This window comes from Eptesicus fuscus, chromosome 18, assembly GCF_027574615.1.
Source record: "Eptesicus fuscus isolate TK198812 chromosome 18, DD_ASM_mEF_20220401, whole genome shotgun sequence".
In the NCBI taxonomy this organism is placed as follows: Eukaryota; Metazoa; Chordata; class Mammalia; order Chiroptera; family Vespertilionidae; genus Eptesicus; species Eptesicus fuscus.
Window position 1 is genome coordinate 6,984,916 of NC_072490.1, and position 26,201 is coordinate 7,011,116.

Consider the following 26,201-nt stretch of genomic DNA (forward strand, 5'->3'; position numbering starts at 1 on the left):
AATTACTGTGTTTTTGGTTAAAAGTGGCAGGTGAACACATACTGTTTCTTCCAAAAATATGGAAAAATGATGCATCCACAATTTTGAGGGAGAATAATTTTCAATCTAGAATTCTATACCCAACAAGGCAATCAAATGTGAGGGTAGAATAAAGCAGCTTTCAGGTATGCAAGAACTAAAACAAAATTCACTTAATACGTGCTCTTTCCAATGACGGCACTAGAGAATGTACTTCAAAAAATCAGGGAGCAAACAAAAAATGAGAATGACATGGGATCCATGACATAGGTGATCCTTACAGCAAAAAAAAAAATGCAGGGAAGTTTCAGTCCTGCACCAGACTGAGAGCAACCAGTCCAAAGTAGAGCAAGAGGTCAGATTACAGAAGACAGTAGAAGTAAACAATTATTTGATATATTGGAATATTTGAAAAATTGATAGTTATTTGACAGGTCTGTTGGAATATTAAAAAAAGTTAGAAATAAAAAACTAAGCCGAAACCGGTTTGGCTCAGTGAATAGAGCGTCGGCCTGTGGACTGAAAGGTCCCAGGTTCGATTCTGGTCAAGGGCATGTACCTTGGTTGCGGGCACATCCCCAGTAGGGGTTGTGCAAGAGGCAGCTGATCGATATTCTCTCTCATCGATGTTTCTAACTCTCTATCCCTCTCTCTTCATCTCTGTGAAAAATCAATAAAATATATTTTTTTAAAAAGTCAAAAAACCCCCACAAAACTAAGCAAATTAAATAAAAGAAAGCAAAATAGAACAATTATTAACTCCAGGAAAAACAAATTTGTACAAAGAAATGAAATCATCGTAATTGACTACAAAGTTGTGTAGAAAAGATATTTATATATTGATAATAATATAATAATAGAAATTTTGACAGGTATAGCTATATTTAGTTGGTAGGGGGAAAGGGAGAGAAAGGAGTAGAGTGTAAGAAAATTAAATCCTCAGTTGGAAGCCAATAGTCTAAAATAATAAGCATGTATGTAGCTGTTTAACAATTATGGAAATAAATATAGAAAAATAGCTAAAATTTGTTGAACGTGTTGCCTCTGGTGAGTGGGATTATGGAGTGGGATGAAGTGCAAAAGGGGCTATTCTCATAAGCCTTTTAATGCATTATAACTTTGTGCAAATATTATTTTGATAAATACTCATCAAAATGAATTAAAATAGTACTTACAGTAACTGATGTATTCGTTTGCTAGGGCTGCCATTACATAGTACCACCTAGTACCACTGAGTGGCTTAAACAGCAGTTCTCCAGGCTGGAAGTCCAAGCGGAAGATGTCAGCAGGTCGGTTCCTCTGGAGGGCTGGAGAGAAGGTATGTCCCAGGCTGCTCTCGTTGGCTTGTCAATGACCATCGTCTCCATGTGTCTTCACAATTGACTTCCCTCCATGAGTTCTCTGTGTCCAATGTCTTATTTTTTATAAGGACATCAGTGACCCACCCTAACAACCTCATTTTCATTTGATTATGTTGGAAAAGACCCACTTCTAAGTAAGGTCTAGGAGTTAGGTCTGCTACCTGTGAATCTGGAGGGGACACAATTCAGCCCATAACGTGGGGATTGTCTGTGGCAGCCAACGTTTCTGTGGAGGAATGATCTGCAATGTTAGCAAGTCATTTAATGTTGGCCACGAATCCACTTGGAGTTCTAGGAGGTGGTGCCTTCTGTGGAACACAGAGCTGCCATTCAAAGAAGTGGCCCTGACTCAGGTGTGGCCTCCTACGCTGTCTTTCTGGGGCTGAGAACACCACCGCATGAAGGGCAAACACCAACATTTAAACAGGAGTAAAGAGAGATGGCATAACGAGTGTTCTGTGGGAACTCCATACTTTGGTTGCATAAATTGTACATCACTCCATATAGCATGGAGTAGAAGATCGAAGACAGGACTTCACAAAATTTGCCTGTAAGGACCTTTGTTGGAAAGGTTTGAGAAGCAGAGGAGTCCTTTAGGGAAGAGGTATCTCTATAATCTACCCACTCTATCTTGCACTTTTTAAATAACCTGAATTCACCAGAGGGAAAGGGGGTGGGGGAGGAGAAGAGGGTACAGAGGGGGTAAATGGTGATGGAAGGGACTTTACTTGGGTTGGTGAATACACAATACAATATATAGATGCTGTATTAGAGAATTGTACACCTGAAACCTACATAGTTTTATTAATCAGTGTCACCCTAATAAATTCAATTATAAAATGAAATGCAAAAGAAAAGCCTGAAAAATAAATGAAATGAAGTGAAAAAAAAAAAAAAACCCAAAAAACACCCAAAAGCCTATTTAGACAACATCTCCGGTTGTTTTCTAAATAGGAAATGTGTTCTTACAACTGTTTTGCCAGCTTCTTTAGGGCCAGACCACAATAGCTAACACTGATGTAGCACTATGTGCCAGGCACAATTCCAACCAGTGTGACATCTTAACCGACTTAGTGACTATCCCTGAGTCCTCCAGAGCCCGTGCTCTGAGCCACCTTGCTCTGCTCCCGAACCCTCACGCACATCCATGCAGTACAGGCAAAGCGCTGGCCTCACAGCAGGAGTGAACCAACCAGCAGACATATATACCTCAATACTCAGATCAAGAATGTTTCATTAGCCATGAAGTTAGTGTACAATGAGATTTATATTGTGTGTTTTCGATTCTTTTCTCATTACTGTGACAAGAGCCTAGCACAGTGATGGGCAATCTTTTGAGCTTGGTGTGTCAAACTTCACCAAAAAACTGAGCATAACTCGGGTAGTGTGTCCCTTTGAGGAAAAAACATTATTTCGCAAATGTTTCATCCTCAGGAGCAGCAAATGTTTCATCCTCGGCATGCGGCTGTCTCAGCGGCCGCGTGTCATCAGAAATGGCTACGCGTGTCAGTGCTGACACGTGTGTCACAGGTTCGCCATCACTGGCCTAGAAAGAAACTTTATGACAGTGTTGACATTTAAATCTTGCTGTCATGCAAGGAGCTGTGGGAATTCAAGAGGCAAGGCTGCTGTTGGTTGGATTAGTTTCAGAAACATCCTTTCATCTTTCAAATCAGTATGTAGTTCTACACATAGAATGACATTTAGCAAAAGCACTGGTTGTAGGATCACGTCATTTAACCGAGGCACAGAGTTACAGGATTCAATGGTGTAACCCCCAAACTCCAGGAAAATGGTAAGAAAATGCCATGTCCAAGACTGAAGTCAATATTATCATGTTAATTAAATGAGATTCTTAATTTACAGAAGTTATCATAGATTTTTAAAAAATATATATATTTTATTGATTTTTTACAGAGAGGAAGGGAGAGAGACAGAGAGTCAGAAACATCGATGAGAAAGAAACATCGATCAGCTGCCTCCTACAGGGGAATGTGCCCACAACCAAGGTACATGCCCCTGACTGGAATCGAACCTGGGACCCTTCAGTCTGCAGGCCGATGCTCTATCCACTGAGCCAAACCGGTTTTGGCTATCATAGATTTTTTTAAGTTTTCATGAATTTGAACGTAAATGGTAATGGTTATAGAATTGTCCAGATCTAATCTCACTAGTAACTACACTGAGGTACGCTTGCTGAATTGTGTGAGGGCATGCATGTATGGATGCTAGTCTTGGACGTGTGTGTGTATGCATGCGTGTGTATGTAGGGAGGTGGGTGTTGACTCTGAGTAGCTTGTGGAAAGAGATTCCGAAGGCAGGGATTTATTTGTCAGTGTGATTCCAACCCCGTTCATCGCCTGTGGGTTTGGCTTGTGGCATGTGCGGTGAGTTATAGCGTGGTGGGGGCTGGGATGATTGCTGTGGTGGATGCCACATTGGCAGAAGGATGTGTGGTTTGGTGGAGTGAGTTGGTGTGTGGTGTGATTTGGGTAAAGTGAGTACGGAGAGAGCCTTGGTGAGGGGGTTGGAATGGGGTGTTATGTGGGATGTGAGAGGTGGGAGAGGCATATGAGAGTGTGGGATTGACGTGTAGATATGGTTTGTGACTGTGTGTATGTGTGTGTTTGTGTGTAATGTGGTTGTAACTTAGCTTTTGTTTAGATTTTCTTTTGCCCTTTGTTTCGGTGTTTGGCCTTTGTGCTGTCTTTGTTTCACTCTTTGTTTAAACTTTCTTTGGCTTTTGTTTGCTCTTTCTTTAGCCTTTTGTTGAAACTTTGTGTGGCCTTTTTGTAGTCTTTGTGTAGCTTTTGTTTTTAAGTGAATCTTGGCTGAGAACCCATCAAAAACACCTTGTGTAATGAAATACCCGGATATATAATCCCTCCCTATATATTCCGCACGCATTGAGTAGCCTCATCCTCTCAGGCGCCTGGTACAGATGAGGAACCTGTTTCACACAACAACTGCTACTTGAAGGTAAGGGCATTCTGTTGGTTTCCATCTTACTTCATGCTGTACTTCATCATTTGTGTATGGGCCGTTTTACTATATCCCAGGGGAAACCTGCTGGAATAGCTGCCAGGAGTGGGAGGACATAAAAGGATGGAGAACGCAAGCACAGAGGACACCAAGGCTATTCTGATGTGGGCAGAGGGCCCTCCTGGAATGTTCTGGCAAATGCCTGGAAATTGTCTGAGCCTGGGACAATTGTCTGAATCTGGACCCTAACTCAGATTCTGGTCTGAAGCCCTCTGCCCTGGCTTCTTCTTTTTCTCTCCTTTTATAATTTATCAGGATTTGAAATGAGATTTTAAAAAAAATCTAGGAACGCTTTCCTTCATACAGCTGGGTTTATGTGGGGGCCGGGGGGGATGGCCAGCAAAGCCCGAATCTTGGAAGAATGTTTGTTTCCTAGAAAACATAAATGGAAGACATCCATGCTTTGTCTTGAACAGAATTTCAGAAATCACAGAGGTGTTTCTTTTTATTTTCAGTCTTGTAGTTGATAGAAAAAGGAAAGAAAATATTGTGTGTCAGGGGAATAAAGTTATGAACTTGGCTAAAGTTCTAGGAAGAACCTGGGGAAAAGAATTTTTAATGCTTCATGAATAAATCCGGGAGGCAGAAAACAGACTATTGTCAGATGTGCCAGCTATTTTATGTTTATTCAGAAGAGCAGGAGAATGCCTTGGTGAGTGGATTTTAAAAATTATTTCATGTTTACAGAAAAATCACAAGCAGTACAAAAATCCGATGTATCCAGATTACTCAAATGCTTACGTGTTACCACATTTGCTTTATTATCCTTTCTCTGTATACGTGTATACATATTAATTTTTTTCTGAGCCATTTGAAATTAAATTAGAGACATGATCAAAATTAAAAAAATTAACATGGAGAAAATACTATTATCTATTCTGCAGACAACTAGATTTCACCAGTTATCCCAGGAATCAATCCAGGATCAGGCATCCCCTTTGGTGGCCATGCCCTTTAGTCTCCATTACTCTGGAACAGTACCCAAGACAGCCATTCTCTTTCATGCTTTGACTAGTTTTGAGGAGTTGTTATTATTATTATTTTGTTAATCCTCGTGTGAGGATATTTTCACATTGACTTTTTTAGAGAGAGTGGAAGGGAGGGTAAAAGAGAGAAAGACACTCATAAAGAGAGACACACTGACTGGTTGTCTCCCACACGTACCCTGACTACCAGGGCTGGGTTCAAATCTGCAGCCCACGTAGGTACCTGCCTTTGCCCGGAATCAAACCCGGACCCTCTGGTGGACCCCTGGGGTGCACAGGCCAATATTCCACACTGGCCAGGGTAAGGCGTTATTTTGTTAAATGTCCCTCACTTGGGGTTTGGTCTGATGTTTTCTCATGATTAGGTCCAGGTTATGAAGTTTGGAAGGACTATGCTTGCATTATAGATCGTACATATCCAAATTCACACTTAAATCTGATTGTATACATTTTTAATTCAAGGGGTTGTTTATCTAATGGTTACTAGGATTTTAAATGAGTACCTAAAATCTTACAAGAAAGTGCAAAAAAATTAAAAATCCAGGGCTTTTTTCTGATAATTCCCAATATTCACCAAAAGTGTGTAAGTGCTGTCCCTTACTTATGAATGGTAATTACAATGATGTGTACATGAACTTGATAGGTGTATGGTGAGGTATTTAATCTAGATTCTTTGTGTGTGTTGGATTCATGTCTGCTATTCTATGAGTGTCATAAATGTGATCATTTCTTTCTAAGCAAAACCATCTGCTGAAAACAGATACAGTTCGATAAAGAGCTGTCCTGAAGAGCCACTCCGGGCTCGCTGGCCACCTTCAGCGCGTTGACAGGGTGTCTGGTAGAAGCAAACTTTGTTTGCTCGTAAGTGGGAAAACTGTTTGGAGGTGGCTGGCGGTTTTATTATTCTTAAAATAGATCCTTTAGATACACAAATATAAAGCATCCTTTTTTTCCCCCTCAAAAACTCTGATGTCATCATAAATTTGAATGAGGGGGAGTTGATTAAGTTGTTATATGATCTTTGTAGTTAAGTGAATGTATTAGGGCTTTCACAGGACTGTTCCCTGGATTAGGTAGATAAATATTTTCTTTCTAAATATGAAATTAGGTTAGAATTTTGGGATTCTGCACCTGTTGCTATTTAATGTTGAGGAACCCAGCTTTTGAGAAAATGTAGCATTAGCTGTTACAATTGCCTTATCTGGGCTGTAAAACTCACCCTGGAGTTGGAGAAAGTGTTTTCTACTTGAAGGGTTATGTGTTCCTGTGATGAGCCATCCTGGGGTGGAAAATAAGGGCCTCCTCACACTTAGTCAAAAAAATTGGGGTCAGGACATGGAAGGCTTGAAAGGCCAGGAGCGTCTTGTGCCTGGGAGTTGAGTTGCTTTCCACAATCCAAAGACTGTCAACCCGAGGATTAGGTGCCATCGCAGAGACTCCAGGAGTGACCACTTGTATGGGCTGTGAAGGCCACTCTGGATTCTGGTGCTTCTGTTACAATGCATTAGGTAAAACCTGGTGTTAGCTGTGGTTAAGGGACCAATATATTTTAAAATGTACCTGGGATATTGTTTTTGTTTAGGTGTGGTGAGGCCAGCAAATCAGATGACTGCCATTGAAAAGATCGTTTGTTACCCTGGCTGGTGAGGCTCAGTTGGTTGGGTGTGGTCATGTGCACCGAAAGGTTGCCGGTTCTATGGTTCGATTCCAGGTCAGGGCACAGGCCCAGGTTGTGCACTCCGTCCCTGGTAGGGAGTGTGCAGGAGGCAGCCAATAGATGTTTCACTCTCATATTGATGTTTCTCTCAACTCTCCCTCTCTCAAAAAAAAAAAATTTTTTTTTTTTAAATGAAAAGATAGTTTGTTACTCACAGTTCCCAAGAGGAGAGGGCATGCCAGACCATGGAGGGCTAGATGGGGAAGCAGTAGAGTCTGCCAGGAACCGGAAGGGGCTAGGAAGGCATGAGCAAGAGACTTGATTGTACCTTTGTACAGGTATGAATGAGCCAGGCAGGGTAAGCAGGGTACGCAGGTGTAGGATGGGCGAGTTTAAGTTCAGAGGGGGACTCTGGAGTGTAGGGTTGACCTGAGTTATCTGGTACTTGGCCCTGGGATGATTAGGATAGAGGAATTTTGGCTCAATCTGTGACAGTTGACACACACACACACACACACACACACACACACACACACACACACGCCCACGCGAGGTAGTTGGTGTGTTTAGGCTCTGGATTGGTTGGTTTGCATACAAAAGGCACTCTCAACAGGGAGTCCTTTGCTGTGTCTATGAATTAATTAGCCTTGAGAGGGGCAGTCTCCAGGATCAGCAAGGCCCCAGATGCCAGAGCATCAAGAATATAGGAAGTAGAAGAATATAGTTAATCCCTCGTCAGAGTCCACATGTGGCATGAATGGGCATAGGGGGCATAGGGGAAGGAGAGCTGCATTTAGACTCTGGAGCAACAGCCTTTAAAAGTCAGGAATCTGATGCAGACTGTGAAAGTGAAGCTCTGTGCACAACGCACTCGCATTAACTACAACCTAAGTAACCAGAACACATTCTGCTGCTTCACTTTTAGGGAAAAAAGAAGAAGAAGCAGATGATACCAAGACAAGCTCATAACAGAGACCTAATCACCAGATGTGTATGGATGAAAATACAGGTACCAATGAATCTCTTACACTCTTTTGGACCTGCGTCTAGATTGCTGTATAATGATCACTTGTTCAGAAAGTTCAAGTAGAATGCAGAATCAGCAAAAGACTGAGCGATCCAATTTTGAGTAAGAGTTAAACACTTCTAAAAACTATTCCAGGTGTTTCATAGTATTCTAGGTTTGGGGAGTAGGAATTTTGGGGGAAAAACCCTATGTCTGTGCATCAAGACACTATGACCTAAGCCACCATTTGTCTACCTTCGTCAAACCCATGTACTATACACTCACCCTCATCCATTCATTGGGACACTGCGGAACCTGCCTATACTTGAAACTACCTCCTCTCTAATTCAAGTAGTACAAACATCTGGGGTCTCATTCATGACCTTCCTTTCTTTCAGCTTACTATGTTAGGCACCCTACTACAACTCTGGAAACCACTTACTTCCTAGCTTCCAGGACTCTCCTCCCCTTCATTCTCAAACTCTGGCCTCAGTTGACTTAGTTTCTCTTTCCAAATCCTCAGCCCCTATTCCTTCCACAAACCCTCTAATCCAGTTTCTGTTTTAAACATTCCATGCCAACAAATTCTTGCTAAAGTCACCAATTACTTTCATGTCTCTTAATCTAATGTACTCTTTATATCCCCATATCACACCACCAGTGTCTCAGAATCTTTCTACAAAGTTGACTACTTCCTCTTTTGAAACACTCCTTCCCTTTGGCTCCCATGCTCCATCTGTCCCAGCGTCCCTCCTTCCTCTCCGACTTTTCTCTCTATTCCTTGCCAATCACTCCTCCTCCACCTAACCTGTAAATGTGGGAGTGTCCTACAGCACAGTTATACCCTCTTCTCATCCACCATTCTGCCACCAAGGCAATTCCTTCCATCCCCAAGGCTTCAGTTGCCACCTATACTCCAACAACTTTCAGATTCTATCTCCCACCCGGACTTCTCCTCTGAGCTTTCCACTTGACATCTCCATCTAGATACCCTCTAGCGCCTCAACTCCTCTGCATCTAAAACTGAACTCATGATTGTGCTTCTTCCCCCAAACCTTCTCCTCCAGCAGGTGCTTCCACCACCCACCGGGTCACTCAGACTATATACCTGGGAGTCACTCTTGACTCCGCCTCTGTTTTTTTAAATAGATGGATAATTTCAATATAATATGGTAAATATAAAGATGGAGGTATATCAACTACAAAGACTTCCTCGGTTGGTATTTTATCCAACCGAGGAAGTCTACAAATGTAACTGCCATTGGATGACTCAGATAATGGCCTTGGACACAAAACTCACGAAAGGGGTGGTCACCAATCCAGTGCATATCTTAGCTTGTCTCTGGCCTGGTCTCTTCATCTTCCCGAGACGGATGCCCTTGGAGAACCCATGGCAAAGTAATCAACCAGCCCATCAGGTAATCTAGGGTCTTTCCCTTAGCCCCTGCCGAGACTAGGCCAAACTGACACAGGTTTTTCTATAAACAAATGCAAATCTGGAAGATTGTTTGCCTTCTCCTTTATCCAGGAAAAATTACAAGGGAGGATTTGTTTTCCTTACATAGGAGTACATTCAAAATCCCATCGTTTTCATAGAGCAGGAGAAACACAATTCTTATTTTTAAAATCACAACCAGATTAAGAAAGACAAATGATTACAAAACTAAGCACATATTGAAGAAATAATATTTTCTACGGAGAAAGCACTTATGTTAAAATCTTAATTCTTAAAATAACCGTGTTGAGAATCTAACCAAAGCCACCTGAGTTCTACATAACACCCCAGAGGATTTTAAAGATACTCAATTCAGTAACAGTGGAGGGCACAGCAGAGCCCTGGGGATTCAGACAGAAGCCCTTCTCTCAAAGAGTTCAAGCTGGGATCCCAGACATACAGCCACACTCTTCCAGTGTGACATGCCCACCAATAGAGGTATGCAAAAATTACAGAGGTAGCTCAAAGGTGGGTGCATCCTTTAATGAGGTGAGACCTTAGCTGGGTTGTTGAGGATGAATAGAAGTTCACCACACAAACAGGTGTTTCTTCTTCTTCTTTTTTTTTAAAACATATTTGTATTGATTTCAGAGAGGAAGGAAGAGGGAGAGAGAGATAGAAACATCAATGATGAGAATCATTGATTGGCTGCCTCCTGCACGCCCCCCACTGGGTATTGAGCCCGCAACCTGGGCATGTGCCCTTGACCGGAATTGAAACTGGGACCCTTCAGTCCGCAGACTGACGCTCTATCCACTGAGCCAAACCAGCTAGGGCACAAACAGGATGTTTCTGACCTATAACAGAGAGGGGTGGTTGTGAGAGATAAGGGGCCAGGTGGACAGGAGGTGTCTGTGTGCCATATTAACTAAGAATCAAGGACTTTGCTCTGTAACTGGGGAGAGCCTCTGACATTTTTGAGCAGGGGAAATGACAAACAAGGAGACAAATCATACCTTTGGTTCCATTTCCTGGACCCATTTACCCCATCTGTAGAAAAGTTTGGAATGATTTATCCACATACCATTCTAGTGCAAATTCACATGTCCATAAGGTAAAAAACAATGTATTGTATCATTTTAGATGTAACAAAAACAATGTAATGTTATTAAAATTGCATTCAGGAAATTACTTCTTACATGTTTATCTGGCTTCACTATAATGAACAAGGTTTTTATTCCTAAAAGATTTGCCAAATATATTGTCTACTAGAGGCCCGGTGCACAAAATTTGTGCACGGCAGGGCGGGATGTGGGGGGCGTCCCTCAGCCTGGCCTGCACCCTCTCCAATCCGGGACCCCGTGGGGGATGTCCGACTGTCTAAACCGGCAGTCAGACATCCCTTTCGCAATCCAAGACCACTGGCTCCTAACCACTCACCTGCCTGCCTGCCTAATGCCCCTAACTGCTCTCCTGTCTGATCACCCCTAACCACCTATGCCTGCCTGCCTGGTTGCCCCTAACTGCCTCTGCCTGCCTGCCTGGTCGCCCCCAATGGCCCTCCCCTGCCGGCCTGGTCACCCCCACTGCCCTCCCCTGCCAGCCTGGTCACCCCCAACGGCCCTCCCCTGCCGGCCTGATCACCCCTAACTACCTCTGCCTTGGCCCCCACCACTGTGGCTTTGTCCAGAAGGAAGTCGGACATCTGGAAGATGGCCGGTTGACCCGGTCTAATTAGCATATTACCCTTTTATTAGTATAGATGTGCAAAGGATACCAACCTTGGGTCACACGCATTCCCTTTCTAGATTAGCCCGAGCCAGGCAGTGTTTGTTCAGTCAGAAAGGCCTTTTGCACAAGTCTGTGAGGTAGCTGACTGCCAGCAGTGTGGTCCCTGGGCTGCTTTCATTTATCCTTGTTGCCAGAGTCAAAGAAAGCACTGAGGGTGTTGTTTGTCTCCCAAGTAGGTTGTCAACCTCAGGATCCGATTTCCACAGCCCCGGCAGGTCCTCCAATCAGCTTTGGGTTTTGACAAGATGCTGCCCTCTGGGGAAAAGCACTCTGATTCAGAATAAACACCTGTATGGCGTTTCCTTCCCTGGAACTGGCTTCCAAACAGTAATCTGTTCAACATGCCTTGTACCAATTTGTAAACATTTTGGTTGCCAAGGACACACACGGATAAACAAGGACCAATGGATAAAGGTATCCTTAGAGACAGCATGTGGTAGCCGCAAAGTTTACTTCCTAGATGTATTTTTTGCTGCTGCGGACTGATCAGCACGGCAGCCATTGTCTTTCCCTGTGTAAATCTGCACTTGGAGGAAAGCATTAGCTCCTGGCCTGAGAGAGAGTTAGCAAGGTGTTAGAAGCTATTACAGGTTCTGGTGGAGGGGTGGATGTAGAATGAATTTGCTTTGCAGTGGTCGTGTTTTTCATAGCAGAGGAGTTGGGGCTGAGCAGCCTTCGGAAGGATGTGGTAGGTGAAAGAAACCTAGGCATGAAGTGAAACTTTTGAACCCTTAATTTTTATTCCATAAACAGCTCCTGGTCAAAGCATCCGCATGCACTCCTCACTTGCTGGAAGTCGGAGGCATCCTTCTGACCGCCCAGGGCTTGCAGCCTGGATGGTTCATTGAACCGGGCTCCAGCCCAGTCCTTGTCTGCTGAATGCTGCTAACTCCCACTCCCTCCCCGACCCGCTGATTGGCAGCCTTTTCCCCATTCTTTGCTAATATCATCCCCTCTTTTTTGGGCCAGTCAGAGTGGGCACGAACTGACATTTCTTTGCTTTTATTTCTTTATTTTAATCTTACAGACTTAAGCCTATTGGTATATGATCACTGGCTTTTGTATTATCTTTTTTCTATTATTTGCCTGTTTCTTAAAAAATTTATAATTTTTTTTCTGTAAACATTCTGGTTATCAGCACCTTATATTTTTATGTGTTCCTATATTTTCTTTTCTGTTGGTACAGCTCTTTTAACTTGCAGCTTTGTAGTATCTTTTGTTCTATTACATCATCATCTTTGATTTGCTTCCCTCCTCTTCATGTCTGCTGTGAGAAACCGCATAGTGTCAAGATTAGAAATAGTGACCAGTCTGCCTTGGCTGAGATCTTGGGGCCCCTACTTACTAGCTCTATGTCCTCAGCTTTCTCATGTGCAAAAACAGGCCTATTGTGAGGATTAAATGAATTAAATATGTGAAGTCTGAATTGTGTCTGGCTGGTATCTCCTGACATGTATTTGCTGTTATTATTCTAATTGGGGTCTTTGATCTGTTCTCATTTTTGTGTCTCTTTTGAGTAGTTCATCTATTTTCCATTATAAAATGCCCCCTTGGAGAAATCCTGTTTGTTCTTCTTTCCTGCCTGCCATTAATCCACCTGCAAGTCCTGTTCATTGTTGGTCTTGCTGCCTTGCTTCTTGCTCATGTTATACTCTGGTCCTTAGCAATTTTGAGGACTAGTCCAATGTTTCTACGACAGACCAGTCTACTGTGTGTGTGGCGTCATCAGCACTAGATCCTCATAAGCATCTCGGATTTACCATATTTGACACAAAGTGGATGTTCAATTAATATTTGTTGAATAAATGAATGTCCCACTATTCCCTTACACCCCTCCCCCCATCTCCTCCATCTCAGTAAACTGCTCTATTAGGCATTTGCTCAGGCCGAAAGCCTGGCAGTCATCCTTGCCCTGCCCTTTCCAATGGACTCTACATGCAATCCATCCTTAAGTCTTATTAACTTTGCTTCCAAGATCCACCTTCACTGCCACTGCCCTCGGTGAATTTCCTATCCTCCCTCACTGGTCTTCTCGCTTCCACTGCTGCCTCCTTCTGATCGCCATGGCCAGAAGCCCGAGTGATCTTCCTGGAACATGAATAGGAAGATTCACCTCCTCTGGTCAAGACCTTTCGGTGCCTTCCAATTCTTCCTATTCATCAGCTCACCGTCAAGGCCCTGGGGTGTCTTGCCCACATGATATTCAGCTGCACCCCCTTCTGTGGTTTCCTCAGCACATCAAGTCTCAGGGCCTGCTGCCTGCAACTCCCTCCTCCCCTACACATGGGTGGCTCCCACATATCCTTTAGGTCTCAAGTTCAATGTTTCTTCTTCAGGAATCCTCCCCTCGCCCCTCAATCTAAGTTTATTTCACTGCTACACTCACTCCTAGCACCCAGGAGTCTAATCACACTTCAATTAGACATTGACCACCTTGTTCATAATATGATCTGTTAAAGTCCCCTTCACTGTACCCTAAGCTCCGTGAGTACAGGCACCTACTTTGTCTTGTTCACAATTGGCACTTAGTAGGCACTCAATAAGTATTGGAATGAATGGCTGAGTGTTACTATTGTATTTACCTTCCGTTTTTTTCCGTGTATATTTTTTGCATATGTCACCTGTCATCCACTGTCAGTGGGTCTACTGTGGTCACAGCTGTCTTAATAGCTCCCACCAGCAATTCAGAGAGTCTTTGCCAGCCTGAAAATTAGGCCTAAAATTGCTTGAAGTCTCCAGAGCATCAGTGTCTCACCTGTTCAAGGCAGGGTCTGATTGTGTGTCTCTCCTGCCGAGGCCACCCTGGCTTCTGTCCTAGACCCTGATGAGAGGACTACTTCTGGAGGAGTCTGAGGAAGCTGGGAGCCCTCTTGAAGTGGTCAACCCCTCTGACTCTCAGCTGGCTGCAGCTGGAAGCTGGAGTTGATGACATACAAGGAATAGTCTAGCCCTAGCTGGATTGGTTCAGTGGATAAAGCATTGGTCTGCGGACTGAAGGGTCCCAGGTTTGATTCCCGTCCAGGGCACATTCCCGGTTTGCAGGCTCAATCCCCAATAGGGGGCATGCAGGAGGCAGACAATCAATGATTCTTTTTCATCATTGATGTTTCTAACTCTCTCCCCTCTCCCTTCCTCTCTGAAATCGATAAAAAAAATATTTAAAAAAAAGAAGAAATAGTCTAGCTTCCTTCTGCCTTCACTTGATATTACAGAAATATTTTCTTATGTCAGTATAACCTCTTCATAAGCATCTTTAAAAATAGCTGCCTAATATTCCATTGTTCTTCAAATAGCTACCTATTATTTCCATGATTCATCAAGTATAAAAATATTAATAATTAAATAAAATCAAAGCCTTACTGCTTACATTGTGTTTTTATAAAAATGCTAGGATTCCCTTGCCTATATTCTTGCCTTTAATAAGCTAATCTGATTTTAAGAAATATATAGAGTTACGAATGCTTCAATCTTTCTGTTCTGGCAATTTCTTGAAAGACCATCCCCTGATTCTGTGTATTATGCAAAATTAAGTCTTTTTTTTTTAATCACTTATCCCAGCTGCCCTCCTATGCTTACCAGTTAGTAAAACTCCATTTACTATTTTCACCCATATTCATGCATTATTACTGTAACTATATTTTATTTCTGTCTCCTCTCAGAGAATGAAAGGTTAACTGCTTTTATTGCTCTCAAGGGCTTTGATTTTCAGAGAATAAATATTACATTGTGAAATGGAGGCAAGATCTAACAGAAATTCATTAAAAATTTATAAATATTTTAAGCACTTGAAGTTAATTCTTCATGTTTTGAAATACTAGTGCTTTCAGTGCTAGACATTTCATCTTGTTCTTTGAAAATGCCAGTTTCTGGTTACTTCCATCTTTTCCTTACAATTATTCCCAATCACTGGAAGGCAGAGAGGGTGGCCGTGTGGTTTCAGTGAGAAGGGATAGCCGTGTATAAGAAGGAGTTGAGGAAAGGGAAGGAAAGGCATGGGGAGGAGCATGGCCCCCTTCACTCACGCCTTTTCCACTTGGGGAGTTTGTGGAAGAATTCTGTGTACTGTGGAGCACATTCATGGGGGAGAGAGAGAAACTGAAGGAGACAGACAGCCATGTTCTCTCTTTTCTCCAGATGAAACCTCAAAATCAGGGCGGGGGGGGGGGGTGGTGCGGTAGAAACGTCCAGACCGATTTGAAAGTGTGTGTGGTGAGTCCTGCTGCCACACTTCAACAGGAATAGTGGGGACAGATTGCCAGCCCTTGGAGGATGCCTGCCCTCATCTAATGTGGCCCACGAGTGAGCACACAGCTTTTTTGGGGGCGTGGAGAGCGCTCTCTAGGCCAATGGCCCCAGGAAAGGGCTCTTGATTCCCCATAGGTAGTGCATGGCAATGCGTGGGAACCATAAGTTACCTGGAGTGGCGGTGGAGGGGCTGAGAGGACAGCTGGATCACAATAGGAGGCTGCTGTGTAGGGACCAGTGGCTTTGGTGGGGTCACGTGGTAAGTGGTAATGTGTCATTCATGCCAGGGGCCAGGTGAGACCACACAGGTACTCTGTGGCAGAGTCTAGCAGAAGAGGACATGACCTAGACCAGCCACCCCTTCCTCCCTGCCATGAGGACTTTCAGGTACTCCTGTCCACTTTGAGGAGGAATTGTCTCACGTAGAGGAGCACAGCGTTCAAGAGTCCAGGTTTAGGACAGCAGCTCCGCTGTCACCACGGATTCGGGCTCCTCCAGGCTTTGTGCTCAACCCTGAGGCTTCCTCTTCACGGCTGAGCCACCATCCAAGGTGGCTGCTGTGCCCAAGAATAGATGGCTAACCTGTAGTTTGTGCATACTTTTATCTTCACTAGGTAACCCCAAATTGTTTCTGAAAATGCACATTTTTTTCAAGCACACGTGGAACGTGGAACAATGCTGAATATATACCAGGACATTGTCAAGCAAATCTCAAAAAATATCAAAGAGTCATGATCATATACACTCTTCTCTGACTAGAATGCAGTAGAATTAGAAGTCAGTATAACAAAATTAATTCCATACACTTGGAAATTTTACAACAGATTTTTAAAGAGGATTGATGAATCAAAGAACTCATCCATATTTAAAATGAAGTGAAAATGATTTATGTTAACACTTGTGGTATGCAACTAGAGTTGTATTTAATGGAAAAGTTACCGTCATAAGTGCCTATGTGAGAAGCGTTTGATTCAAGAATAGAGAAGTAGCCGAAACCGGTTTGGCTCAGTGGATAGAGCGTCGGTCTGCGGACTGGGGGGTCCCAGGTTCGGTTCCGGTCAAGGACATGTACATTGGTTGCGGGCGCATCCCCGGTGGGGGGTGTGCAAGAGGCAGCTGGTCGAAGTTTCTCTCTCATCGATGTTTCTAGCTCTCTGTCCCTCTCCTTTCCTCTCTGTAAAAAGTCAACAAAATATATTTAAAAAAAAAGAAAAGAAAAGAAAAAAAAAAGAATAGAGAAATGAACAAGAACACAAATGTAAAGAGAACTGAAGAAAAGAAATAATAAATGCATACAGAAATTCATGAACTAGGAAAAAAAAAGAGCAAAGAAAAGCAAGAAAACCAAGAGATTGTTTCTGAAAAGAATATAAAGGAGATGACTTCTGGCAAGATTAATCAAAACGAGAGAAGATGAAAACATATAAACTATAAAGGGGGCTGTGACTATATGTGCTCTGACTGGGAATCGAACCATGACCTCCTGGTTCACAGGGTGACATGCAACCACTGAGCCACGCCAGCTGGGCAGAATTTTTGTTATTTCCATTCATCCAAAATATTTTCTTCTCAACAGTGAATGTAGGTTTTGAAACCTGCGAAGGCCAGGTGGTGGAGGAGCAGAGGGAAGCACCTGTCTGTCACTCTCCTTTCGGGGCCCTCTCTGAGTTCACATTCTAGTACCCCACTGGGAGCTCTCTTGCTTGCTGGGGAAGTCCTTGCTGCCTATGCACACTGTGCGAGGTCTCCAAATGCCATTCTCGACCTTTCCTTCTTCACTGAGCTCTTTCCCCACCTTTCAGTCTTTTTCAGCCCAGGACCCATGCACATCTACGCAGACTAATCCTTTCTCTGGGCCCATCTCAGTCCCCCAGAGTCCGGTCTGGGCCCAGCGCCTGGCCCCCTGCTGCTGGGAGAGGAGGGCTGAGCACAGGGGGCACAGATAGTGCTGGACCTGGTCAAGGGGCACAGGATTTTGGAGTCCTAGAGGCATGGGTTCAAATCCTCTGCCTCTTTACAGGCTTTATGAACTTGGTCATGTTTCTTAGCTTCTCTCATCTTTAGTTTGTTGATAATGCCATATGTTATAAAAATGAGGTGACGTATATAAAGCAACCACCATACACTAGCTGCTCATTAATGTTTGGCTTTGTAATATCTTTTTCTATCTTAAATGGATCACTAAACATGGGAAAAAGAGTCCATTTCCAGAAAACAAACAAACAAAAAAAAAACACCCCAAAAATTAATCAACCTTTAATTTAGTTGTTCTCCATACTTGGGGAGGAACTTGATGTTTCAGGTTTTTGCTGCATAAGACAGCTCTGGTGGGAGTAGCAGGGAGTGCGTTCCTGAGTAGAACACTCTCTCACCTGACCTGCTGTTTTCTGCCTCCCCACCTCCCCTGCGTGGATGATTTCCAGTGAGATGAGTCAGAAAACGAGTAAGGAGGGTCCCAGACTCTCCAAGAACCAGAAGTTCTCCGAGCAGTTCAGCATACGTTGCTGCCCGCCATTCACCTTCCTCAACTCCAAACGTGAGATTGTGGACCGGAAATACAGCATCTGCAAAAGTGGCTGCTTCTACCAGAAGCAAGAAGAGGACTGGATCTGCTGTGCCTGCCAGAGGACCAGGTAAGGGATCAGCACCTGGGCTGGGCGTTGGCCTGTCATCTCTCAGCTCCAAGCCACCCCCTGACCTCCGTACCCCGACCTTTCTACTCTACTCTGTGATGCTGGGGCTGGGACTCTGCAAGCTGCTCTTCCCCCAGTCCCCTGACCGTCGGATCCCGGTTAGGTTCTGCCATTGGAAGGTGCTAGAGGGAGACTGGAAGGTGGGAGGGGGAGCAGGGCCTGCCTCCCTGGTTCCAGCTCCTGTCAGCATCCCTTGAGCAGCCGAGGAGAGCCATGGCTCCAGCCTCCAGCTTCTTTTGGCCCTCTCAGAACCAGGCGCCGTGCACCGTCCCCCCAGAGGCCCAAGCTCCAGCCAGCTGCACCCCCCGCGGTGGTCAGAGCACCAGCCAAGCCACGGTCCCCTCCGAGGTCTGAGCCACGGTCCCCTCCAAGGTCTGAGCGTCAGCCACGACCCCGTCCAGAGGTCCGGCCACCACCAGCCAAGCAGCGCCCCCCTCAGAAGTCCAAGCAGCCGTCACGCAGCAGCCCCCACAGAGGGCCAGGCACCAGCCGTGGGGGGTCCCCCATCAAAGCTTCTAGGTTCTGGTAACACCATCTCTTCCCTTGTGTTCCCCCAGCCCTAAGGTTAGTAGCTGCTTCCTGTGTTTACTAATATCTGGGTTATCTCAAGGGCCTTCTTTCAGCCTTTCCAAGCCTATGCCGTCAATTCCCTGCATTAAATCCCCTCTGTTTGAAATACCTAGTGTGGCTTCTGCTTTCCTTATACATGCCATCGACATAGTACCTCAGATGGCAGTTTCCATGGTCTAGTATAGCTGGAAGTGATTAATTTATCAGTTCAGAGTATTGACCACAGTAACGGGTTCAGTAGATGAGGCTCTGTATTCCTGTGCCTTGGAGAAAGAAGGAATGGTCACTCTAAAGAATACCTGGGTATGTGTAAAGCAGAGGTTCAGCCATTTTGTCTATCCATCCTCCCAACACACTTCATCTAATGTTAATCTCAATTATTCATATATATATATATGTGTATGTGTATGTGTGTGTGTGTGTGTGTGTGTGTATGTATTTAATTTAGAGAGGAAGGGAGAAGGAGAGAGAGATAGAAACATCAATGATGAGAGAGAATTACCAATGGGCTGCCTCCTGCACGCCCCCTACTGGTGATTGAGCCTGCATCCCGAGCATGTGCCCTTGACTGGAATCGAACCCGGTACCCTTCTGTCTGCAGGCTGATACTCTATTCACTGAGCCAAAACAGCTAGGGATAATCTCATTCATTCACTCAGTCAGTCAGTCATCTAACAAACTTGGTTCCATACTTATAGAGTGCCAGACACCATGCTGTAGGAAGGGGCATGGCAATGAACAAGCCAGTTTGTATGTGTGTGTGTGTGTGTGTGTTTCACTAGGACCAAACAAGAGAATAGCTGGTCACAGTGTAGGGTATACCGTAAATGTCCTAATATTGTCACAGTCAGTATGTACATTGGGCCATAGGAGTCTGGAGCAGGGCCCTGCTTCACCGAGGCTGCACAGAGGTGGTCAGCTGGGATGAGTAGAGGGTAAAAGGCGGGGGATCCATGTAGAGAGAACAGGTGAGCCAGAGAGGCACATTTCATCTGCATCATCTTAGGCAGGTCAACTTTTTTTTTTTTTTAAATCTTTATTTTTTAAAGCAATTTTTAGGTTCACAGCAAAATTGGGCAGAAGCTACAGAGATTTCCCATACACTCCGTGCCCACACACATGGCAGGCCAACTTATAGTCCTTTTAATATTTGTAAATGAGCCTATTTTATAAGTTAATGGTAGGTTTTAATTGTACTGGAGAGTCTCATGTCTACTCTGATGCCCAGCCCCTCATAGCACAGTACCCTGTGTGCATGTCACATGGTATTTACAGAGTTAGTATGCAACTGGGGAGCATGTCATAGATTCTCACTTGGAGAAACTGACCTCCATCTCCCATAAATCAACGATCCACATTACTGTGATGTGGAAGGTGACACATTATGGTTCTAAAAGTGAAAGCATTAAAGAGTTTCCTGGGCTGAGCTGCTTTTAGCTCTTCGGGGCTCCACTTTTGAGAGCGGGATCTGTGGTTTTCTGGAAACCGTTGTGGCTGTGAGTGAGCGATTGGGGGCCAGTCACCGGGCAGGGCTGTGTGTGCCTTTGACTCATTTGTTCACAGCATATCTTGTACCAAATTGAGCCTTGCACACAGGAAGCCTGGAGGACCAATTTATTTCCATATGTATTTCCAAGCCTCTTTTCTGTGACCATGTCTACAGCACTGAACTAGGCTCTGGCAATCAAGGGAAATGATGCAGGTCCCTGGTCCAGATGCTCAGATGGTCACGACTGGTCACTATGATGCGCACTGACCACCAGGGGGCAGAAGCTCAATGCAGGAGCTGCCCCCTGGTGGTCAGTGCGCTCCCACAGGCTCAGCCAGAAGCCAGGCTCACGGCTGGCGAGTGCAGTGGCGGTGGTGGGAGCCTCTCCTGCCTCCGAGGTAGCACTAAGCCGGCAGTCGGACATCCCCTGAGGACTCCCAGACTGCAAGAGGGCGCAGGCCAGGCTGAGGGAACCACCCCCCACCCCGGTCCCCAATGTACGAATTCCATGCACTGGGCCTCTAGTGCAACATAAACCCATATACTTGACAAGCTAGGATTTACTTCCATGAGCAGTTACTATAAGGGGTTGGATAGTGTGCATCGTTAGAACCAGGTGTTGGGGCAGCTGCTAAGGTCCAGGCAGTTATGGGGAGGTAGCTTGCCTGTTCTTCAGTCATGTGGACCCAAACATCCCAGACATTTTCTATGACATAACTTGTCTTCCTTTTGTCCTTCCTGATGCCAAGATGTTCACTCTGAATTTTCTCCTAGAAAACCATGGGGCATTCTTTCTTTCGTGCAGGATTGGATAAACTGGCCCTCCCAGTCCCTTTTCTGAGCCCTCCCTCTGTTTCCCCAGATAATAACATTGGCTTTGTGGTCATGTCTTAGAAAGAACTTCTCTCTTACAGGTTTGTGGAAAAATTGCATCCAAGCATATATTACGCTTAATTTCACCTCATTGTTTATGCCTTGGTAATAATCTATCTTTGGTCTTATCAGCCGAACAAAATCAGAAATTCACCAGTCATTTCCCAGGGAACAGCAGCGTTAGGGAAGAGACCTGAGCTTCTGTTGTCAGATCAGGCACTTGCCCTGCTTGCCTCTCAGGTTGCATTATTGCTTTTGTGAGTTTGGGTGACTGAACTCCTGAGTGCTGCTCTCCATAAATCATAAATTCCTTCCCATTCAGGAGCAGGCCTTGGCACATCATGGTGGTCCCTAGAGCATCTTTGCACATCATAGGTAGTCCCTATGCAGAGGCCTGGGTTAGGCAGCTGTGGGTTCCCCCAGTTAGACAGCTCCTCCCAGATCACATGTCCTTCACCTAGACCACATGGTTAACCAGTCTCCCTCCAATAGCCTTAATCCTCTTGTCCCGTATCTTGTTACCTTCATCTCACAAATCCCTGCTCTTACATCAAACTGGTAACTCATCTGCAGTTTCCCAACTGCTGAGCCCGTGGCTGCTGAGCATGGCTAGGAAAAGCCTTATAGCCCTGTGGGTTGGTGCCACCACAAATGGATGAGCCTGAGTCCCTCTCCAGGCTAGCCTGCCCACCAGCCCTCACAGGTTTATCAGGGAATACACTTGTCTTTAAATGCTTCCCCTCAGCCTCAGAGGACAAAGCACACTTTTCTGATCAGGTCAGCTACACTTGTGATCTTCCTTCCTCCTGTCTCCTCCAGGGTCTTGCATGTGCATGCATGTGTAATACACACCACCCCTACACACACACACACACACACACACACACACACACACACACACACACAAACATCCTACATATGTCAGGTTTATTAAGATGCACAACCTTTTCAGAAAATAGCTCTATGCACACAACCACCACCACAATGCAGATATAGAATATTTCATCACCCATAAAATTCTCTCATACTTCTCCTTTGCAATCAACCCCCAAGCTCCTGAAAAACCACTCATCTTTTTTCTGTCTATAGTTTTGTCTCATCCAGAATGTTGTATAAATGGAATCATACAGCATGGAGCCTTTTGAGCCTGGCTTCTTTCACTTAGCATAATGCATTTGAGATTAACCACATTGTTGCATGAATAAATAGTTCTTTCATTTGGATTGCTGAATAGTAGTCCTTTGTATGGATGTACCTATCATAGTTTTGCATTCGCCAGTTGAAGGAGATTTAGGGTTTTTCCAGTTTTGGGTGATTATGAATAAAGCTGCTATAAACATTCATGTGAGCATAAGTTTTCTTTTCTCTTGAGTAAATAACTAGGACTGGTTTGACTGGGACATATGGCCGTTGTATATTTCAATGTATAAGAAAATGCTAAATTGTTTTCCAAAATGGCTGTATCATTTTGTACTCTGACCAGCATTGTGCAATGCTCTGCATTCTTGTCAGCACTTGGTATGTCAGTGTTTAAAATTTTATCCATTCTAATAGGTGTGTAATTTTGCATTTTCCTAATGATGTTGAGAACCCTTTAATGAGCTTGTATATCATCCACCATTTATTGGTGAAGTGTGTGCTCATTCTTTTGCCCATTTTAAAAAGTGGGTTTTTAATTTCTTGAGAGATTATAAAATTTATCTATATACAAATATATGTTTTGCAAATATTGTTTCCCAGCCTGTGGCTGGCTTTCTCATTTTCCTAACAGTGTCTTGTGTTGAACCAGTTTCAAATTTTACAAAGTCCAGTTTATCATTTTTATGGGTTATGCTTTTTGTATTATATGTAAGAATTCTTTGCCTAATCCAAGGTCACAAAGATTTTCTTGTAGAAATTTAAAAATGTAGGTTTTACATTTACACTATTATCCATTTTGAGTTAACTTTTTCTAAATGGTGTGAGGCATGAATTAAGGTTCATTTTCCCCCCCCATATTCATTTTCAATTGTTTCAGCCCCATTTGTTGAAAAGATTCTCCATTGAATTACTTTTGCAATTTTGTTGAAAATTTGTTGGCCATAACGTGTGAATTTATTTCTGGACTTTCTATTTTGTTCTGTTAATTTATATATTTTTCCTTTCAATACCACCACACTTAATTACTGTAGCCTTAAAGGAAGTATTAAAATCAATTAGTGTGAATTACCTAACATTGTTCTTCATTTTTGAAATTGTTTTTGGCTATTCAAGTTTCTCTATTTTTCCATATACATTTTAGTGTCAGTGTGTCAGTTTCTACAATATATCTTGGTAGAATTTAGAATGAGATTGTGTTGAGTTTATAAATCAATCTGGGGAGAAGTAGTAACACTGTTGAATCTATTAACATGGTATATCCCTCCATTTATTTAGGCTTTTTTTTGTTTTATAATTTTCAGTACACAGATCTTGCACTTATTTTGTTTTATACCTAAGTAGTTTATAAAAGTGCTATTGAAATTGTTAGTATATAAAAAATTGATTAATATATTGAAATTGGTAGTATATAAAAACAATTTATTTTTGTATATTGATCATGTATCCTGTGATCTTGCTGAACTCACTTATTCTACCCTTTTTGGGGGGATAGACTGGGATTTTCTGCATTGACAATCTTGTCTATGAATAGAGACAATTTTGTTTTTTACTTTTTAATATGTATGCTTAATTATATGCAAACCTAAGCTATTTCACTTAGAACATTTGTTTTTTAGAGAATTATTTTAACAAGATTAAGTCCTTGATAATTTGGCTTTCTGGATCACTAAAAGGGATTAAAGTCCAAAGGCTTGAGCTCAACCAAATAAGGTACTTGGGTTGGGTTGTAGCTTTATGTCTGTACTTTCTTCATATTCTCATTTCAAGATATGGTTAACCTTTTGCACTCGGATGTCGAGTCTGACTCGACACGGTTAGCATTAGAATAAAGGAATCGAGAAAAAAGCAAGAGAGTGCAAAGGGTTAATCTTTCCTCATGGTGCATTGATTGACATGCTCTATCATTAAACTAGTGAATGGGCATGAATGTGTTTTGGATTTAAAACACAAAGAGGTTCTAATCACTACTAGAATTTGGGGCCTATTTTGAGTTGGTCAATGGGGATGATGCGTAAACTATTTCATGTAAGCAGAGAACATCTCTCCTGTGTCTGCAGAATCATCATGATTGTCAGTGGCTAGGAGCGTTGGCACAGCCTTCATATTTCTTGCTTAGGAGATGCCCACCCCCTCCCTAGGCTCAGTTGGTATCTCCACTGCTACACATTGGACACCATACAGTCTATGTCCCCTGCCGGAGTGTACATGACTCAGGAGCCGGGACTCTGTCTTACACTCATGTCTCCAGGGCCCGACTCGGGGCTTGGCTGATGTTATTGACTGAATGAGACCTATCAATACACCTAGTCTGGCACAGTGGGAAGGGCAAGGTCACTGGCATCAGGTTTGCATCTGAGCTCTGTTGCCGGTCCAAGTTACTTATTCTCTCAAAACCACATTTTGTCCCATCTGTAAAATGAGCATGTTATCTACCTCATCATTTATCACGGTAAAGTACTTAGTGTAGGATCTTACAGCACTAGGTAGGTGGGTGTTATTAGAACTGTTACTTAATGGATACACTGTGCCATTTAAACCTAACTATTAGCAGATTCTCCTCCACTCAGGTGCTCCCACGTGTTGAAATCGAATTCAGGGGCCGTGGCTGCACAATTTGGCCATCCCCAGTGCCATCGATGTGGCGGCCATTGCCAGTAAAGTGCCAGTTACATAACTAGGTGCTCATGTTTTCTAAGATGCCACAGTGGCTGATTGCAGTGGTACCTGCACAGGGTGATGCCTGGGATCTGTGGGCTGCTGTGCTACTGTTCTCATCCAGGGTTTTATATTCGGCAGGATCTGTGTGGAGCTCTAATATGAAAAGGCTGTTTCATGTCGGAGGTCATAGAGGCAATCCAGAAAATATAAAGATTCCCTCCCCATATTTCAAGGGATGTGTTCCAACCTCCCAGGCTACTACAATGCACTCTGCAAATTTCAACAAATTGTTTCTTCATTTATCCTTAATCCTGTCTGAAGGGCACCCGCATTGTTAGCTTGATATATAATTTGGGGTTTGGGAAAATGCTATTGTTAATATGAATTTTAGGTCTAAAATAAAATTATAGGAAAAGCTGTGATTCCCATAAGTTCAATCCGTAGTGCAAAAGTATGGCACGCTTCTGATATATGCATCTTTGCTATTGTTTTTTTTTTCTTTTTTAAATTAAAAACGTGGATGATGATCTGAAATTGACAGTCTCATTTCAAAGGTGGTCACAGAAAGTTCTGCTGTCTAAATTAATTGCAGTTAACATACTATGGAGAATAAGCTTGCAAACAGAGCTTGTCTGGGGCCACATTTTCACAATATCTTTCCTGGGTGTTGTTTATTTTCTTGAATACAGTCTGGTCCCCATCAAAATGGGAACATGTCCATATAGTCACAATTTTATAATGTGAGTGCATATGCCCTATGTGTATATGTGTGTACACTCACATCTTTACATTCCTGGGCAGTGTGACTAGTTGTTTTTGTTTTTTTCCATAGGAGTGGGGTGGTATTTTGATTTCCTTTGTGTTTTTCTGTGTTTAAAATTTATCTGCAGTGATTAAATAGAAAAGCAATAGTTGTCGCACATAAAAATAGAAAGACCTTTAAAGAATATCTCTTCTAGGATCAGGCCAGGAAAAAAATATTATTTTAGCCAGGTACTATCAGAATTGAGAAATTAAAGAGAGGGACTCTGATTAATGACTTTCCAGAAGACAAATAACCTCAAAGGTAGTGTCTACAAATTCAGAGTCACATGAACTGAGCCCTTACCAGGGTCATGGATTCTTCTGTCTCTTTGTAAACCAGATTGAGAAGGAGGAGCAAGCCAACCCCAAGGAAGAAGTAACCAAAGAGGAGTTTCAAGTGAAAGGATGGCCTCAGCTCCTGGACGTACTGCTG

At 43.4% G+C, this 26,201-nt stretch overlaps 1 protein-coding gene across 1 annotated transcript; it reads left to right on the top strand.

Annotated features, from left to right (window-relative positions):
* Window positions 1-1,286: 1,286 nt before the first annotated feature.
* MOBP (myelin associated oligodendrocyte basic protein) lies at window positions 1,287-26,148 on the top strand. The gene is made up of 5 exons (XM_054729611.1): window positions 1,287-1,307; window positions 4,308-4,358; window positions 7,990-8,073; window positions 17,965-18,174; window positions 26,109-26,148. Exons 4-5 carry the CDS (start codon window positions 17,969-17,971, stop codon window positions 26,146-26,148), a joined length of 246 nt encoding a protein of 81 aa, XP_054585586.1. The 5' UTR covers window positions 1,287-1,307; window positions 4,308-4,358; window positions 7,990-8,073; window positions 17,965-17,968.
* Window positions 26,149-26,201: the final 53 nt, after the last annotated feature.

Bases quoted from the DNA above. Each gene is read 5' to 3' on its own strand.
- MOBP (XM_054729611.1), top strand. From the start codon at position 17,969: ATGAGTCAGAAAACGAGTAAGGAGGGTCCCAGACTCTCCAAGAACCAG. The intron at 18,175-26,108 runs GTAAGGGATCAG...TTTGTAAACCAG, and splicing joins TGTGCCTGCCAGAGGACCAG to ATTGAGAAGGAGGAGCAAGC.